Below are 17,532 nucleotides of genomic sequence, written 5' to 3'. Positions count from 1 at the left end.
TGGAGGGTGGTAGAATGGATACTCTGTCCGTCCTCTCCTAGCCCACGTTTACAGCTGCTGTTGCTAAAGCAGAGGTATCACTACTTTAGTGAATAAGAGTTCAAAGTTCATACCAAGTTGCCATACTTTAAAGCTTGTGCTATATTCTGGCTGATATAGTTGAAATTCATCCTTTCGGAGTGTCGATCGTCACATTGAACACATTGATGCTAATTCCGTATTTATTATCTGAGCCCTTTTAACGTAAGACCGTCGTTCTCACGTCCTTGGAACAGAAAGTAGAATTTTCGTCAACGGGTTTATATAGTGTTGAAAGAATGGCATGTTTCATAGTTTACAACCAAAGTCTGTTCACTTGGGCGGAGCCTCTGAGTGAGTAGAGTTTCTCTATGACAAACCGTTCTCTCATTTAAGAAGCTAAAATTACATTTAATCTTTTCACAAATAGTTTCATATTTAAACATTTAAATTGCACAACAATTCCATGTGAATCTGATAACTAGAATGTGTCGACTTTCCAAGATACAGTTTGTCATCCTGTCATTAGTAGTAATGTCTCAGACAACAACTGATCTGAGATCATATTCATTAAGTACCAATGCATATTTTCAACTGGTTGGATTACCGAAATATGGTTCCGTTTCCCACCTTTCGATGTTACCAGACTCTCTATGTTACAAAGGCTTTACAAGAGTCAACTCTATTAAGTAGAGAGGGAAAAGGGGAAAGGTATTTATGGGGGTAATAAACCTCCCCCAACAGGCCAACGTCATGACAGAAGCTTTCAAAGTTCTTGAAATGTTCCGCTTTGACTCACCTTCATGTCTTAAAGTAATGATGGACTGTTATTACTCTTTGCTTATTTGAGCTGTTCTTGCATAATATTGACTTTTTGGTCTTTTACAAAATAGGGCTAATTGCCGATTTCTGTGGCTGGTAACTTTAATTAACTTATCCTGTGCAGTCTTCCTTTCCTGTGGTGGTCCTCATGAGAGCCAGTTTCATCATAGCGCTTGGTGGTTTTTGCAACTGCACTTGAAGAAACTTTAAAAGTTGATTGACCTTGTCTTAAAGTAATGATGGATTGTTGTTTCTCTTTGCTTATTTGAGCTGTTCTTGCCATAATATGTACTTGGTCTTTTACCAAATAGGGCTATCTTCTGTATACCACACCTACCTTGTCACAACACAACTGATTGGCTCAAACGCATTAAGAAGGAAAGAAATTCCACAAATTAACCTTTAACAAGGCGCACCTTTTAATTGAAATGAATTCCAGGTGACTTCTACTCATGAAGCTGGTTGAGAGAATGCCAAGAGTGCGCAAAGCTGTCACCAAGGCAAAGGGTGGTACTTTGAATAATTTCAAATATAAAATATATTTTGATTTGTTTAACACTTGTTTGGTTGCTACATGATTCCATATGTGTTATTTCATAGTTTTGATGTCTTCACTATTACTCTACAATGTAGAAAATAGTAAAAATTACAACAACAAAAACTGAGTAGGTGTGTCCAAACTTTTGACTGCATGACTCCCCTGACTCTGACATTGTCCTTTTTAACTCAGTGGATTGAAGTTAACTTTTTCCACTGAAGTTCCCTAAAACATTTGGAGATTGGCGTGCATTTGGCGTGTCTAGGCTACAGTCATGCACTAAAGCAGGTGTTTCAAACCCATTCCACAGAGGGCCGAGTGTCTGCATGTTTTTGGTTTTCCCTTTCAATTAAAACCTAGACAACCAGGTGAGGGAAGTTCCTTACTAATTAGTGGCCTTTATTCATCAATTGAGTACAAGGATAGAGCGAAAAACCCGCAGACACTCGGACATCCGTGAAAGTAGTTTGACACTTGCCCTAAGGCTTTTTTGTACCTATTGCCTAATGCCAGATAAAAAATAATGAAAGAAAAACCTCAATGTAGCCTATAGATATGAATTACACAAGAATGATACATTTATAGATTTTTTGATGCATTGTTTTCTCTTTATTCAGCCCGCCTGCCATCCACCTGTCCTTCATCCACACAATATTTCATGACCCTCCCTGCCGATATAACTGCTGGGACTGATGGGTTATGAGTCAACCCGCACATCACTATTTCCCTCTACCACTTCTGAGCCATGCTTTGAGTCTCATACAACGTGTTTATATCTCCCTCTGCCAGATCCGCTCGGACCAGGACCTGGAGAAAGGGATACGCTACAGCATCACTGGAGCAGGGGCGGACCAGCCTCCCATTGACGTGTACAACATCGACCCTGTGCACGGCAAGATGTTTGTCACCAGACCCCTGGACAGAGAGGAGAGGGCCTCCTACCATGTGAGTTACAGTGCGTGTTACGGTCGCTCCACACATCTGTTGTGTGTCTGTCTATCTGTTTGTCTGGGTGTCTATCTGTCCGTCCATCTGTCTGTGCAGGATGACTGTCGTAATTCTGTCACACTGACACAGTGAGAGTGAGTGAAGCCTCAGATTCTGAGTACAACCTTTTGTATGCTTTAGCAACACTGTCTTGTTTATGCCAGACTGTCCTTTCTGAGTTATGATAAAAGTGTGAAATGAAAGAAAGAAAGATTGCCTTGACAAAGCACAGATTTCTGCAGCCATTCAAGCTGTCAATTAGGCTTGAAGGAGGTTTTTCAGCAGAGAGAGAGACGGTTTAGTGAGGAGTGTGTCTTTAACTGCTAATGAACAGGCAATGTTCTGGGTGTTGCGTTGGTGTTGTGTTTAGGAATCACATGACAGCAGGGGCAACCCTTTCTTTGTCTACAGCTGGCTGTTAACCCCCATCAGACTGGAACATGTTCCCCATGAACTCTGTAGCTGCACGCTGCCTCCTCTCCTTTGACAGCCTTACATTTAGCATACATCTGCCTCTTACTGTACACACTTCAGACATGCTCACAACATTAGATATTTCCTTAGATTAGATTAAATATTTATTTCAAATATCACAGATATTTGCTTTACATACAAAAATGCACCGCGAAAGAATGGGAGACATAGCATAGGCCAGACAGACATAACAAACCAGGGGTTGAAACCAGGAAACAGAAACGAAAACTGGAAAATAACTACATTTTTAGAGGAACAGAATCAGAACCTCGAACAAAAGGGATCTACAGCATGCTGTTTCAGAACAGAACCATTATTTTTAGTTTGGAAATAATGTTATTTTACGTTCCTGGCATTTTTTTCCAGTCTCAGAATAAACGTGCCTATACAAAGCCCCCACTTTGTCACTTAGAAACTTATTCCAATGTCTGCATACCTGCCAGCTAAAAATCTTTGCCTGTGCGTGTGTATGAAACACGACCCTTCCCATATATATACACATATATATATATACAGTACCAGTCAAAAGTTTGGATACACCTGCTCATTCCAGGGCTTTACTGAATTGTTACTATTTTCTTCATTGCAACATAATAGTGAAGACATCAAAACTATGAAATGACACATATAGAATCATGTAGTTACCAAAAAAGTGTATTTTATATTTGAAATTCTTCAAAGTTCCACCCTTTGCCTTGATGACAGCTTTGCACACTCTTGGCGTTCTCTCAACCAGCTTCATGAGTAGAAGTCACCTGGAATGCATTTCAATTAAAAGGTGCGCCTTGTTAAAAGTTAATTTGTGGAATTTCTTTCCTTCTTAATGCGTTTGAGCCAATCAGTTGTGTTGTGATGAGGTAGGTGTGGTATACAGAAGATAGCCCTATTTGGTAAAAGACCAAGTACATATTATGGCAAGATCAGCTCAAATAAGCAAAGAGAAACAACAATCCATCATTACTTTAAGACATCAAGGTCACTCAACTTTTAAAGTTTCTTCAAGTGCAGTCGCAAAAACCACCAAGCGCTATGATGAAACTGGCTCTCATGAGGACCACCACAGGAAAGGAAGACTGCACAGGATAAGTTCATTAGAGTTACCAGCCACAGAAATCGGCGATTAACTGCACCTTTTTTTAATTTAATTTAATTTTACCTTTATTTAACTAGGCAAGTCAGTTAAGTACAAAGTCTTATTTACAATGACGGCCTACCATCGCAGCCCAAATAAATGCTTCACAGAGTTCATGTAACAGACACATCTCAACACCAACTGTTCAGAGGAGATTGTGTGAATCAGTGGTTTCTCGCTGCAAAGACACCACAACTAAAGGACAACAATAATAAGAAGAGACTTGCTTTGGACAAGAAACATGAACAATGGACATGAACAATGGAAATCTGTAATTTGGTCTGATGAGTCTAAATTTGAGATTTTTGGTTCCAACTGCTGTGTCTTTGTGAGACGCAGAGTAGGTGAACGGATGATCTCCTCATGCGTGGTTTCCACCGTGAAGCATGGAGGAGGTGTGATATTGTGGGGTGCTTTGCTGGTGACACTGTCTGTGATTTATTTAGAACTTAAGGCACACTTAACCAGCATGGCTACCACAGCATTTTGCAGCGATACGCCATTCAATCTGGTTTGCGCTTAGTGTTACTATCATTTGTTTTTCAACAGGACAATGCCCAAAAACACACCTCCAGGCTATGTAAGGGTTATTTGACCAAGAAGGAGAGTGATGGAGTTGTGCATCAGATGACCTGGCCTCCACAATCACCCGACCTCAACCCAATTGAGATGGTTTGGGATGAGTTGGGATGAGTGAAGGAAGTGCTTAACATATGTATGAACTCTTTTCAAGACTGTGACGACTGTACCTTATTAAGCTGGTTGAGAGAATGCCAAGATTGTGCATAGCTGTCATCAAGGCAAAAGGTGGCTACTATGAAGATTCTAAAATATAAAAAATATTTTGATTTGTTTAACACTTTTTTGGTTACTACATGATTCCATCTGTGTTATGTCATAGTTGTGATGTCTTCACTATTATTCTACAGGCCTGAGTGTCTGATTGATTTGTATTACATACACTTAAAACACACAATTCTCCATACAAGAGGTTTGCAGAGAACTCCAAGTCCATGGACCTCCCTGCTCTTGGCAGTCCTCTCTCTTTGGCCTGACTCATCCATCTGGCAGTTCCTGCTGGTCCATTTATTTCCAGATGAGGTCCTGCTTGTCAGTCCTCCTACAGTATCAGTCTCTTTTCCAGAGCCTGCCGTCTGGTGGAGGTGGGAGTGAAGGTGTAACCTGGTCAGGCCAGCCCAGTGGTGTCAGGTCTCTTTGCAAGCTGGTGGATGTTAGTACACATGCTCCTACACCTCTTGGCACGGGAGGGATCAATAAGTCAGTTAGGTCATTGGGTGCTTGTTAAGGCCTAGTGAACTGGACTGGCAACTGTAAACAAGCCTGAGCCTGAGTGGAGCCTGATGTTGGAGCTTGGTGTTAGAGCCTGACAGGAACTTGGTGTTAGAGCCTGACAGGGGCTTGTTATTAAAGCCTGAGAGGAGCCTTGTATTATAGCCTGAGGGGATTTTGGTATTACAGCCTGAGGGGAGCTTGGTATTACAGCCTGAGGGGAGCTTGGTATTAGAGCCTGAGAGGAGCCTTTTGTTTGAGCCTGAGAGGAGCCTTGTGTTTGAGCCTAAGAGGAGCCTGGTGTTAGAGCCTGAGTGGAGCCTGGTGTTAGACCCTGGTGTTAGAGCCTGGTGTTAGATCCTGGGAGGAGCTCGGTGTTAGAGCCTCAGAGGAGCCAGGTGTTAGTCACCCAACCGGTAAGACAGAGATAGCACTAGACTTTCAATTTATGAGTTACCTCTGAAGACCCTTCTCTGCTCTTGGCTTTTACTGCTCATGGTTGGCGTAGATAACTTTATATGTGACCCACCACTTTGATTCGGTGATATTTGGCAACATTTTGTTAAAGTAGAGACTCAGAGATAGAAAATGGTATATCATAAACTGCAGTTGAGAAACAATGGGAAGTTAATTCTGCTTTGAAAGTTGATACATTTGTAACCCCACTTTTGAGAGAATGTCTCATGAATGTTTTTGGTACACCTACTGGAGAGCTCTTCTTTGTCTACACCCATTCAGCATCGTTCACACATTCTTAAGCCTTAGCCCCACCCAATCTCTTTAAGGATTCACATGTGATGCCTTGTGCTAAACAGAGTGAGTAAGGTAGTGTAGTAAACTACCTAAGCTTACAATACTAAAAGTGGTGAAAGTAGTAGTAAAATACATTTATCTAGTCCTTGGCCCATATCCTAATCTGACTTTGGTGTAGGTCATGTTGTTCTTCACGTTACACACAATATATTAAATTAAATCAAAGTTGATTTGTCACATGCACAGGATGTAGAAGGTGTAAATGGTACAGTGAAATGGTTACTTGCATAGTGGAGTCTTTTGTTTAGTCTTTTGTCTAAACAATGAACCATAATCCCAACCGATACAGTACTAACATGTACCATGCATGAATCTGCAGGTAGCTAAAGCTAAACAACTAGGTTCAATGTTAGCTAGCTAGCTATAGGCTATAGCTAGTAATGTAAATGGATTTCTGAGATAATAAGAATATTACTACAAAGGTTATACACGTAACATTAGCTGGTGAGCCAGCCAGCAAACGTCTGCTAGCTAGCTAACATTACACTTTAATTTGTAATGAAAATGACTTGACGACAAACGTATAATATAATATTAGAGAGTATAATATCTGAAAATGTAGCTAGACTTTTGCCCATATACATGGATGAACGCTTCTCCCCCTCTGTCATGGATGCCATGGTTGCCCTTAGTTTGAAGATGTAATCCGGAGACAGGTGTTTTATACAACAGCCTTCTGTGTTCTCTTTTCAACTCCCTCCTCATTTGCAATCATACTCTTCTTCCACCGGGCATTCTACTGATTTCAAACTTGGTCAACTTCTTCTGTGACAACAGTACCGTTGATCGCCGTTTCTTCCCCATCCCTTTCATCAGAAGACTCTACAATATCTGGTTCAATTAAAATGGTTTTACCTAAATTAAGGATTTCCCCATTGTCTGATTCATTTTCAGAGTCAGAGAGAGTCAACATGGCATGATTATCCACCCGAAAGTAGTCCATGACAACTATTCCCCTCGAATCTTTGTCGATATGCATGTTAAATTCAGGGCAACAATATTGAGAGCAGTAGCAACAATTTTGCAGTTCTTCATAATATATTTTTAAAAAGCTGTGGTAGCAAGGATTATCTACACATACTGAGCAGCTCATGTTATAGACAGAAGCATGCTACATGGCAGATCAATCTGAACTTATCTCTCGGCATGTCCAGCCCATCCATTATCTCAGTCAATCATGGCTTGCGGTAAGGTTCCTGACTTTTTCTGTGGCTAAACCAACCAGGTTCATAATTTAACCATTTTATTCGTATTTATAGATGACATGCACGTTTGTTATTAAGGCACTTGAAAGTTCACAAGTTCCAAAGGCAAATGTTTGTATAAGTTTAAATGCATAAATGCCTCTCGTGTTAACCCTCTCTGGGATAGGTGGGACAGTCGCGTCCCACCTGACAATTGCCAGGGAAAATGCAGAGCGCCAAATTCAAATAAAATACTATAAAAATCAAACTTTCATTAAATCACACATGTAAGATACCAAATTAAAGCTACACTCATTGTGAATCCAGCCAACATGTCATATTTCAAAAAGGCTTTTTGGCGAAAGCATAAGATGCTATTATCTGATGATAGCACAACAGTAAACAAAGAGAGAGTAGCATATTTCAACCCTGCAGGCACCACACAAAACGCAGAAATAAAATATAAATCCTGACTTACCTTTGATGAGCTTCTTTTGTTGGCACTCCAATATGTCCCATAAACATCACAAATGGTCCTTTTGTTTGATTAATTCCGTCGATATATATCCAAAATGTCAATTTATTTGGCGCATTTGGTCCAGAAAAAAACAGCTTCCAATTCACGCAACATTACTAACAAATATCTCAAAAGTTACCTGTAAACTTTGCCAAAACATTTCAAACTACTTTTGTAATAAAACTTTAGGTATTTTTAAACGTTAATAATCGATCAAATTGTAGACGGCACAATCTGTGTTCAATACAGGAAGACAACAAACTCACGCTACTTTTCTAGTCATGCGCCTTCTCAAAAAGTACACTTCAAATGACACAAATTCAAGATGGCTGTACTTCTTCATTACACAAAGGAATAACCTCAACCAATTTCCAAAGACTGGTGACATCCAGTGGAAGCGGTAGGAACTGCAAACAAGTGCCTTAGAAATGTAGTTTCCCAATGAAAACTCATTGAATAGACAGTGACCTAAAAAAAAAATCTGAATGGTTAGTCCTCGGTGGTTTTACCTGCTACATAAGTTATGTTATACTCACATACATGATTCAAACAGTTTTAGAAACTTCAGAGTGTTTTCTATCCAAATCTACTAATAATATGCATATCTTATATTCTTGGCATGAGTAGCAGGAAGTTGAAATTGGGCATGCTATTTATCCAAAAGTGGAAATGCTACCCACTATCCCAAAGAGGATTTAAGTATCAAATCAAATCAAATGTATTTATATAGCCCTTCGTACATCAGCTGATATCTCAAAGTGCTGTACAGAAACCCAGCCTAAAACCCCAAACACCCAGCAATGCAGGTGTAGAAGCACGGTGGCTAGGAAAAACTCCCTAGAAAGGCCAAAACCTAGGAAGAAACCTAGAGAGGAACCAGGCTATGTGGGGTGGCCAGTCCTCTTCTGGCTGTGCCGGGTGGAGATTATAACAGAACATGGCCAAGATGTTCAAATGTTCATAAATGACCAGCATGGTCGAATAATAATAAGGCAGAACAGTTGAAACTGGAGCAGCAGCACGGTCAGGTGGACTGGGGACAGCAAGGAGACATCATGTCAGGTAGTCCTGGGGCATGGTCCTGGGGCATGAGACAAGGCTGAGTATAGCCCACAAAGACCTCCGCCACGGCACAACCCAAGGGGGGGGGGGGACGCCAACCCAGACAGGATGACCACATCAGTGAATCAACCCACTCAGGTGACGCACCCCCTCCAGGGATGGCATGAGAGAGCCCCAGTAAGCCAGTGACTCAGCCCCTGTAATAGGGTTAGAGGCAGAGAATCCCAGTGGAAAGAGGGGAACCGGCCAGGCAGAGACAGCAAGGGCGGTTCGTTGCTCCAGAGCCTTTCCGTTCACCTTCCCACTCCTGGGCCAGACTACACTCAATCATATGACCCACTGAAGAGATGAGTCTTCAGTAGAGACTTAAAGGTTGAGACCGAGTTTGCATCTCTGACATGGGTAGGCAGACCGTTCCATAAAAATGGAGCTCTATAGGAGAAAGCCCTGCCTCCAGCTGTTTGCTTAGAAATTCTAGGGACAATTAGGAGGCCTGCGTCTTTTGACCGTAGCGTACGTGTAGGTATGTACGGCAGGACCAAATCAAAGAGATAGGTAGGAGCAAGCCCATGTAATGCTTTGTAGGTTAGCAGTAAAACCTTGAAATCAGCCCTTGCTTTGACAGGAAGCCAGTGTAGAGAGGCTAGCACTGGAGTAATATGATCAATTTTTTTGGTTCTAGTCAGGATTCTAGCAGCCGTATTTAGCACTAACTGAAGTTTATTTAGTGCTTTATCCGGGTAGCCGGAAAGTAGAGCATTGCAGTAGTCTAACCTAGAAGTGACAAAAGCATGGATTAATTTTTCTGCATCATTTTTGGACAGAAAGTTTCTGATTTTTGCAATGTTACGTAGATGGAAAAAAGCTGTCCTTGAAATGGTCTTGATATGTTCTTCAAAAGTGAGATCAGGGTCCAGAGTAACGCCGAGGTCCTTCACAGTTTTATTTGAGACGACTGTACAACCATTAAGATTAATTGTCAGATTCAACAGAAGATCTCTTTGTTTCTTGGGACCTGGAACAAGCATCTCTGTTTTGTCCGAGTTTAAAAGTAGAAAGTTTGCAGCCATCCACTTCCTTATGTCTGAAACACATGCTTCTAGCAAGGGCAATTTTGGGGCTTCACCATGTTTCATTGAAATGTACAGCTGTGTGTCATCCGCATAGCAGTGAAAGTTAACATTATGTTTTTGAATAACATCCCCAAGAGGTCCAATATATAGTGAAAACAATAGTGGTCCTAAAACGGAACCTTGAGGAACACCGAAATTTACAGTTGATTTGTCAGAGGACAAACCATTCACAGAGACAAACTGATATCTTTCCGACAGATAAGATCTAAACCAGGGAAGAACTTGTCCGTGTAGACCAATTTGGGTTTCCAATCTCTCCAAAAGAATGTGATGATCGATGGTATCAAAAGCAGCACTAAGGTCTAGGAGCACGAGGACAGATGCAGAGCCTCGGTCCGATGCCATTAAAATGTCATTTACCACCTTCACAAGTGCCGTCTCAGTGCTATGATGGGGTCTAAAACCAGACTGAAGCATTTCATATACATTGTTTGTCTTCAGGAAGGCAGTGAGTTGCTGCGCAACAGCCTTTTCTAAAATTTTTGAGAGGAATGGAAGATTCGATATAGGCCGATAGTTTTTTATATTTTCTGGGTCAAGGTTTGGCTTTTTCAAGAGAGGTTTTATTACTGCCACTTTTAGTGAGTTTGGTACACATCCGGTGGATAGAGAGCCGTTTATTATGTTCAACATAGGAGGGCCAAGCACAGGAAGCAGCTCTTTCAGTAGTTTAGTTGGAATAGGGTCCAGTATGCAGCTTGAAGGTTTAGAGGCCATGATTATTTTCATCATTGTGTCAAGAGATATAGTATTAAAACACTTGAGCGTCTCTCTTGATCCTAGGTCCTGGCAGAGTTGTGCAGACTCAGGACAACTGAGCTTTGAAGGAATACGCAGATTTAAAGAGGAGTCCGTAATTTGCTTTCTAATAATCATAATATTTTCCTCAAAGAAGTTCATGAATTTATCACTGCTAAAGTGAAAGTCATCCTCTCTTGGGGAATGCTGCTTTTTAGTTAGCTTTGCGACAGTATCAAAAAGGAATTTCGGATTGTTCTTATTTTTCTCAATTAAGTTAGAAAAATAGGATGATCGAGCAGCAGTAAGGGCTCTTCGGTACTGCACAGTACTGTCTTTCCAAGCTAGTCGGAAGACTTCCAGTCTGTGATGTGCAACATACGCCTAGCTTCCTGGAATGGGTCACATATGTTCTGGTTTGTTCTTTGATACGAAATACATGACTGGTGTTTTTGACAGGCTTCCATCAGAGGAAGCGGAACACTGAGGTTAGCGTGTGGGTGTAGTTTTGTTTTTCTCCACATACAGCTGTAGGGAGAGAGCAGCTGGGAGCCAGCCAAGAGAATTGTGTGTGCGTGCGTGTGTGTGCATTTGTGTGTTTTGATGAAGATGTTGACGGGTGTGCCTGGGGGGAATTGGACAGACCCCATCAGTGGTTGCTGTGGCGTCGCTGGTGGTTGGCGATGCGTTTCTCAGACCCGCCCTCCAGCATGCTAATGACGGCCCAAAATCACACATTAGCAGTCCACACACACTGCTTACATACTCCTCACACACTCCTCCAGGCTCTCAGATCAAATGTCCATTGGCTCCGTCATCCCCCATCCCCTTACACCACACACCATGCAGAGTCCACAGCTGAGGAAACAGATTGGGCTTGTTTTTTTGTTGGTGTTTCTCTCTTTGTTTGTTTGTTGTGCTCTGGCCTAGTGAAACTCATCGTCTGGGGGAATATTAAGTGGCTGAAACAACAGCGTTTGGACTTGTTTACACGGTGTTTGTGTGTGTGTGTGTGTGCCTGTGTTTGTGTGTGTGTGTCTATTTATGTGCTCACGTGTGTGTGAGAGCAGAAGTCAGTCAATGTGAAATCCGTCAGTGTGTGTGTTTCCACACCATGCGGAACAGACACAAAGCAAGATGAATCATTTTTTGAAGAAGGCAGGTGTCGATGCTGTAGCTTGAGGCTTCTCTTTACCATTCAGCCCTCTGGCGCATTCTAAAGAACATTGCCTCTTTCTGTGAATAGTAAAGATATTATGTTTGTCAATGTTGTACTTGCTGTAATAAAAGGGTCCACTGCCCACATGACTGTGAAGGTGTATGAGAAAGACAACCTCCAACGCAAGTCTCTCCATCTCGATCTGGATTTTCATGACTTTATTTTTTAAAGAGCTATTTGGAGAGACAATTATGGTATTCTTTGCCTTTCAAATATAATGGTGTCTAGAGCTGTGAGACATCATTAGTCAACATGGGTATTCAGACACGGGGTTGTCACTCCTTCCTCTCACATGTTGACTAGACCGGGCACGTGCGTGTGGCCTCGTGCGGCATCGCCCGCAGGTTAATTTTGTCCACCCACACCAGATGAGATCAGGATACGCATGTTGAAATATCAAAACGAAGTCTGAACCAACTTTATTTATTTGGGGACAGGTCGAAATGCATGAAACAATCACGGCCATTTAGCTAGCTTGCTGTTGCTAGCTAATTTGTCCTGGGATATAAACATTGGGTTGTTATTTTACCTGAAATGTACAAGGACCTCTACTCCAACAATTCATTCCCATATAAAAGGGTACATTTAGTTAGTTTCAAGTAATTTCTCCTCCTTCAGTCTCCTTCTTCTGACTTTATATGATGGTTGGCAACCAACTTTAAGGTGCATTACCACCACCAACTGGACTTGAGTGTGGACCTTTAATCTTTCAGTCAGTTCAGTTTCAGTTTCAGCTCTTCAAAACCAATGAGGAGACGGGAGAGGTGGGACTTGCAGCGCATCAAACATCAAAAATAGAAACAAGTTATATTTTAGAGGCGCTGTTGCGCCTTCTTCACCATGCTGTCTGTGTGGGTGGACCATTTCAGTTCGTACGTGATGTGTATGCAGACAAACTTAAAACTTTCGACCTTCTCCACTACTGTCCCGTCGATGTGGATAGGGGGGTGCTCCCTCTGCTGTTTCCTGAAGTCCACAATCATCTCCTTTGTTTTGTTGACGTTGAGTGTGAGGTTCTTTTCCTGACACCACACTCTGAGGGCCCTCACCTCCTCCCTGTAGGCCGTCTCGTTATTGTTGGTAATCAAGCCTACCACCGTGGTGTCGTCTGCAAACTTGATGATTGAGTTGGAGGCGTGCATGGCCACACAGTCATGGGTGAACAGGGAGTACAGGAGAGGGCTGAGAATGCACCCTTGTGGGGCCCCAGTGTTGAGGATAAGCAGGGTGGAGATGTTGTTTCCTACCTTCAACACCTGGGGGGCGGTCCGTCAGAAAGTCCAGGTCGAGACCCTAATGACGAGTTTGGAGTGTACTATGGTGTTAAACGCTGAGCTGTAATCGATGAACAGCATTCTTACATAGGTATTCCTCTTGTCCAGATTGGTTAGGGCAGTGTGCAGTGTGATTGCGATTGTGATTGCGTTGTCTGTGGGCCTATTGGGGCGGTAAGAAAGTTGGAGTGGGTATAGGGTGTCAGGTAGGGTGGAGGTGATATTATCCTTGACTAGTCTCTCAAATCACTTCATGATGACGGAAGTGAGTGCTACGGGGCGATAGTTGTTTAGCTCAGTTACCTTAGCTTTCTTGGGAACAGGGACAATGGTGGCCCTCTTGAAGCATTTGGGAAGAGCAGACTGGGATAGGGACTGATTGAATATGTCCGTAAACACACCAGCCAGCTGGTCTGCGCATGCTCTGAGGACGCGGCTAGGGATGCCGTCTATGCCGGCAGCCTTGCGAGGGTTAACACTTTTAAATGTTTTACTCACGTTGGCTGCGGTGAAGGAGAGCCCGCAGGTTGTGCTAGCGGGCCGTGTCAGTGGCACTGTATTATCCTCAAAGCGAGCAAAGAAGTTGTTTAGTTTGTCTGGGAGCAAGACGTCGGTGTTAGCAACGGGAATGGTTTTCATTTTGTAATCCGTGATTGACTGTAGACCCTGCCACATACGGTTGAAGTCGGAAGTTTACATACACTTAGGTTGGAGTCATTAAAACTCATTTTTAACCACTCCACAAATGTCTTGTTAACAAACTATAGTTTTGGCAAGTCGGCTAGGACATCTACTTTGTGCATGACACAAGTCATTTTTCCAACAATTGTTTACAGACAGATTATTTCACTTACAATTCACTGTATCACAATTCCAGTGGGTCAGAATTTGACATATGCTAAGTTGACTGTGCCTTGAAAGCTTGGAAAATTCCAGAAATTATGTCATGGCTCGAGAAGCTTCTGATAGGCTAATTGACATAATTTGAGTAAATTGGAGGTGTACCTGTGGATGTATTTCAAGGCCTACCTTCAAACCCAGTGCCTCTCTGCTTGACATCATGGGAAAATCCAAAGAAATCAGCCAAGACCTCAGAAAAAATATTGTAGACCTCCACAAGTCTGTTTCATCCTTGGGAGCAATTTCCAAACTCCTGAAGGTACCACGTTCATCTGTACAAACAATAGTATGCAAGTATAAACACCATGGGACCACGCAGCCATTATACTGCTCAGGAAGGAGACGCGTTCTGTCTCCTAGAGATGAATGTACTTTGGTGTGAAAAGTGCAAATCAATCCCAGAACAACAGCATAGGACCTTGTGAAGATGCTGGAGGAAACAGGTACAAAAGTATCCAAATCCACAGAAAAACGAGTCCTATATCGACATAACCTGAAAGGCCGCTCAGCAAGAAAGAAGCCACTGCTCCAAAACCACCATAAAAAAGCCAGACTATGGTTTGCAACTGCACATGGGGACAAATGTCCTCTGGTCTGATGAAACAAAAATAGAACTGTTTCGTTATGTTTAGAGGAAAAAGGTGGAGGCTTGCAAGCCGAGGAACACCATCGCCACCGTGAATCACGGGGGTGGCAGCATCATGTTCTGGGGGTGCTTTGCTGCAGGAGGGACTGGTGCACCTCACATAATAGATGGCATCATGAGCCAGGAAATTATGTGGATATATTGAAGCAGCATCTCAAGACATCAGTGAGGACGTTAAAGCTTGTTCGCAAATGGGTCTTCCAAATGGACAATGACCCCAAGAATATTTCCACATTTGTGACAAATAGGCTTAAGGACAGCAATGTCAAGGAATTGGAGTGGCCATCACAAAGCCCTGACCTCAATCCCATAGAACATTTGTGGGCAGAACTGAAAAAGTGTGTGCGAGCAAGGAGGCCTTCAAACCTGACTCAGTTTCTCCAGCTCTGTCAGTAGGAATGGGCCAAAGTTCACCCAACTTATTGTGGGAAGCTTGTGGAAGGCTATCCGAAACATTTGACCCAAGTAAAACTATTTAAAGGCAATGCTACCAAATACTAATTGAGTGTATGTAAACATCTGACCCACTGGGTATTTGCTGAAAGATAGAAAATATTAAATAAATCATTCTCTCTACTATTATTCTGACATTTCACATTCTTAAAATAAAGTGGTGATCCTAACTGACCTAAGACAGGGAAGTTTTTACTAGGATTAAATGTCAAGAATTGTGAGAAACTGAGTTTAAATTTATTTGGCTAAGGTGTATGTAAACTTCCGACTTCAACTGTACGTGTCTGAGCCGTTGAATTGCGACTCTACTTTGTCTCTATACTGATGCTTAGCTTTTAATTGCCTTGCGGAGGGAATTGCTACACTGTTTGTTTTCGTCATGTTTCCGGTTACCTTGCCATGATTAAAAGCAGTGGTTCGCGCTTTCAGTTTGCTGCCATCAATCCACTGTTTCCGGTTGGGTAAGGTTTTAATAGTCACCATGGGTACAAAATCACTGATGCACTTGCTAATAAACTTGCTCACTGAATCAGCGTATACATCAATGCTGTTGTCTGAGGCTATCCGGAACATATCCCAGTCCACGTGATCAAAGCAATCTTGATGCTTGGAATCAGATTGGTCTGACCAGTGTTGAACAGACCTGAGCACGAGCATTTCCTGTTTTAGTTTCTGTCTATAAGCTGGGAGCAACAAAATGGAGTCGTGGTCAGATTTGCCGAAAGGAGGGTCGAGGGAGGGCTTTGTATGGGTTGCGGAAGTTAGAGTAGCAACGATCCAGAATGCTGCCAGCCCAGTCACACATTCAATATGCTGATAAAATTTAGGTAGCCTTGTTTTCAGATTAGCTTTGTTAAAATCCTCAGCTACAATAAATGCAGCCTCAGGATATGTGGTTTCCAGAATACATAGTGTAACGGCTGTCGTCGGTGGAATAAGGTGAGGAAAGGTGAGGTGCAGCGTGGTAAGAGTTCATGATTTTTAAAATAATCAAAACTAAAAACTAAACAAAATAACAACTAGGAAGAACGAACAAACGAAAGAGTCCTGTCTAGTGATGAACCCCAAAACAGAAAATAAACACCCACGAAACACAGGTGGACCCCATTTCACCATAGTTTTTCTCTGCCTCTTTATCCGCCTCCTTGGCCTCTTAAAAACGGCAAACCTCGCCGCCGACCTCGGACTAGGGACCCTAGCCCCGGGTCCCGAATGGACGGGAGATTCCGGCAGCACTGGACGGACGGGAGACTCCGGCAGCTCCGGAGTGAAGGGCGATTCTGGCAGCGCCGGTGTGACGGACGGCTCTGCCAGCTCCTGGCTGACTGACAGCTCTGGCAGCTCCTGGCTGACTGACGGCTCTGGCAGCTCCTGGATGACTGACGGCTCTGGCAGCTCCTGGCTGACTGACGGCTCTGGCAGCTCCTGGCTGACTGATGGCTCTAGCAGCTCCTGGCTGACTGGCGGCTCTGGCAGCTCCTGATTGGCGGGTGACTCTGGCAGCTCAGGACAGACGGGCGACTCTGGCAGCTCAGGACAGACGGGCGACTCTGGCAGCTCCTGGCTGACTGACAGCTCTGGCAGCTCCTGGCTGACTGACGGCTCTAGCAGCTCCTGGCTGACTGGCGGCTCTGGCAGCTCCTGATTGGCGGGTGACTCTGGCAGCTCAGGACAGACGGGCGACTCTGGCAGCTCAGGACAGACGGGCGACTCTGGCAGCTCCTGGCTGACTGACAGCTCTGGCAGCTCCTGGCTGACTGACGGCTCTGGCAGCTCCTGGCTGACTGATGGCTCTGGCAGCTCCTGGCTGACTGACGGCTCTGGCAGCTCCTGGCTGACTGACGGCTCTAGCAGCTCCTGGCTGACTGGCGGCTCTGGCAGCTCCTGATTGGCGGGTGACTCTGGCAGCTCAGGACAGACGGGCGACTCTGGCAGCTCAGGACAGACGGGCGACTCTGGCAGCTCCTGGCTGACTGACAGCTCTGGCAGCTCCTGGCTGACTGACGGCTCTGGCAGCTCCTGGCTGACTGACGGCTCTGGCAGCTCCTGGCTGACTGACGGCTCTGGCAGCTCCTGGCTGACTGACGGCTCTGGCAGCTCCTGGCTGACTGACGGCTCTAGCAGCTCCTGGCTGACTGGCGGCTCTGGCAGCTCCTGATTGGAGGGTGACTCTGGCAGCTCAGGACAGACGGGCGACTCTGGCAGCTCAGGACAGACGGGCGACTCTGGCAGCTCAGAACAGACGGGCGACTCTGGCAGCTCAGGACAGACTGGAGACTCTGGCAGCTCAGGACAGACTGGAGACTCTGGCAGCTCAGGACAGACGGGAGAC

At 43.8% G+C, this 17,532-nt stretch overlaps 1 protein-coding gene across 4 annotated transcripts in view; it reads left to right on the top strand.

The window, feature by feature from the left end:
• Positions 1 to 17,532, top strand: part of LOC110494541 (cadherin-4) — a 354,972-nt gene that overhangs the window by 291,936 nt on the left and 45,504 nt on the right. For all 4 annotated transcript variants that reach the window (XM_090206011.1, XM_036950601.2, XM_036950600.2 and 1 more), the window contains exon 6: positions 2,168 to 2,323. In XM_090206011.1, coding sequence (XP_090062137.1) covers positions 2,168 to 2,323 — 156 coding nt within the window. The remainder of the gene's footprint in view (positions 1 to 2,167; positions 2,324 to 17,532) is intronic.

This window comes from Oncorhynchus mykiss, chromosome 17 (genome assembly GCF_057628025.1).
Source record: "Oncorhynchus mykiss isolate SJ-2025 chromosome 17, ASM5762802v1, whole genome shotgun sequence".
NCBI classification, from domain to species: Eukaryota; Metazoa; Chordata; class Actinopteri; order Salmoniformes; family Salmonidae; genus Oncorhynchus; species Oncorhynchus mykiss.
This window is presented reverse-complemented; position numbering and strand designations above follow the sequence as displayed.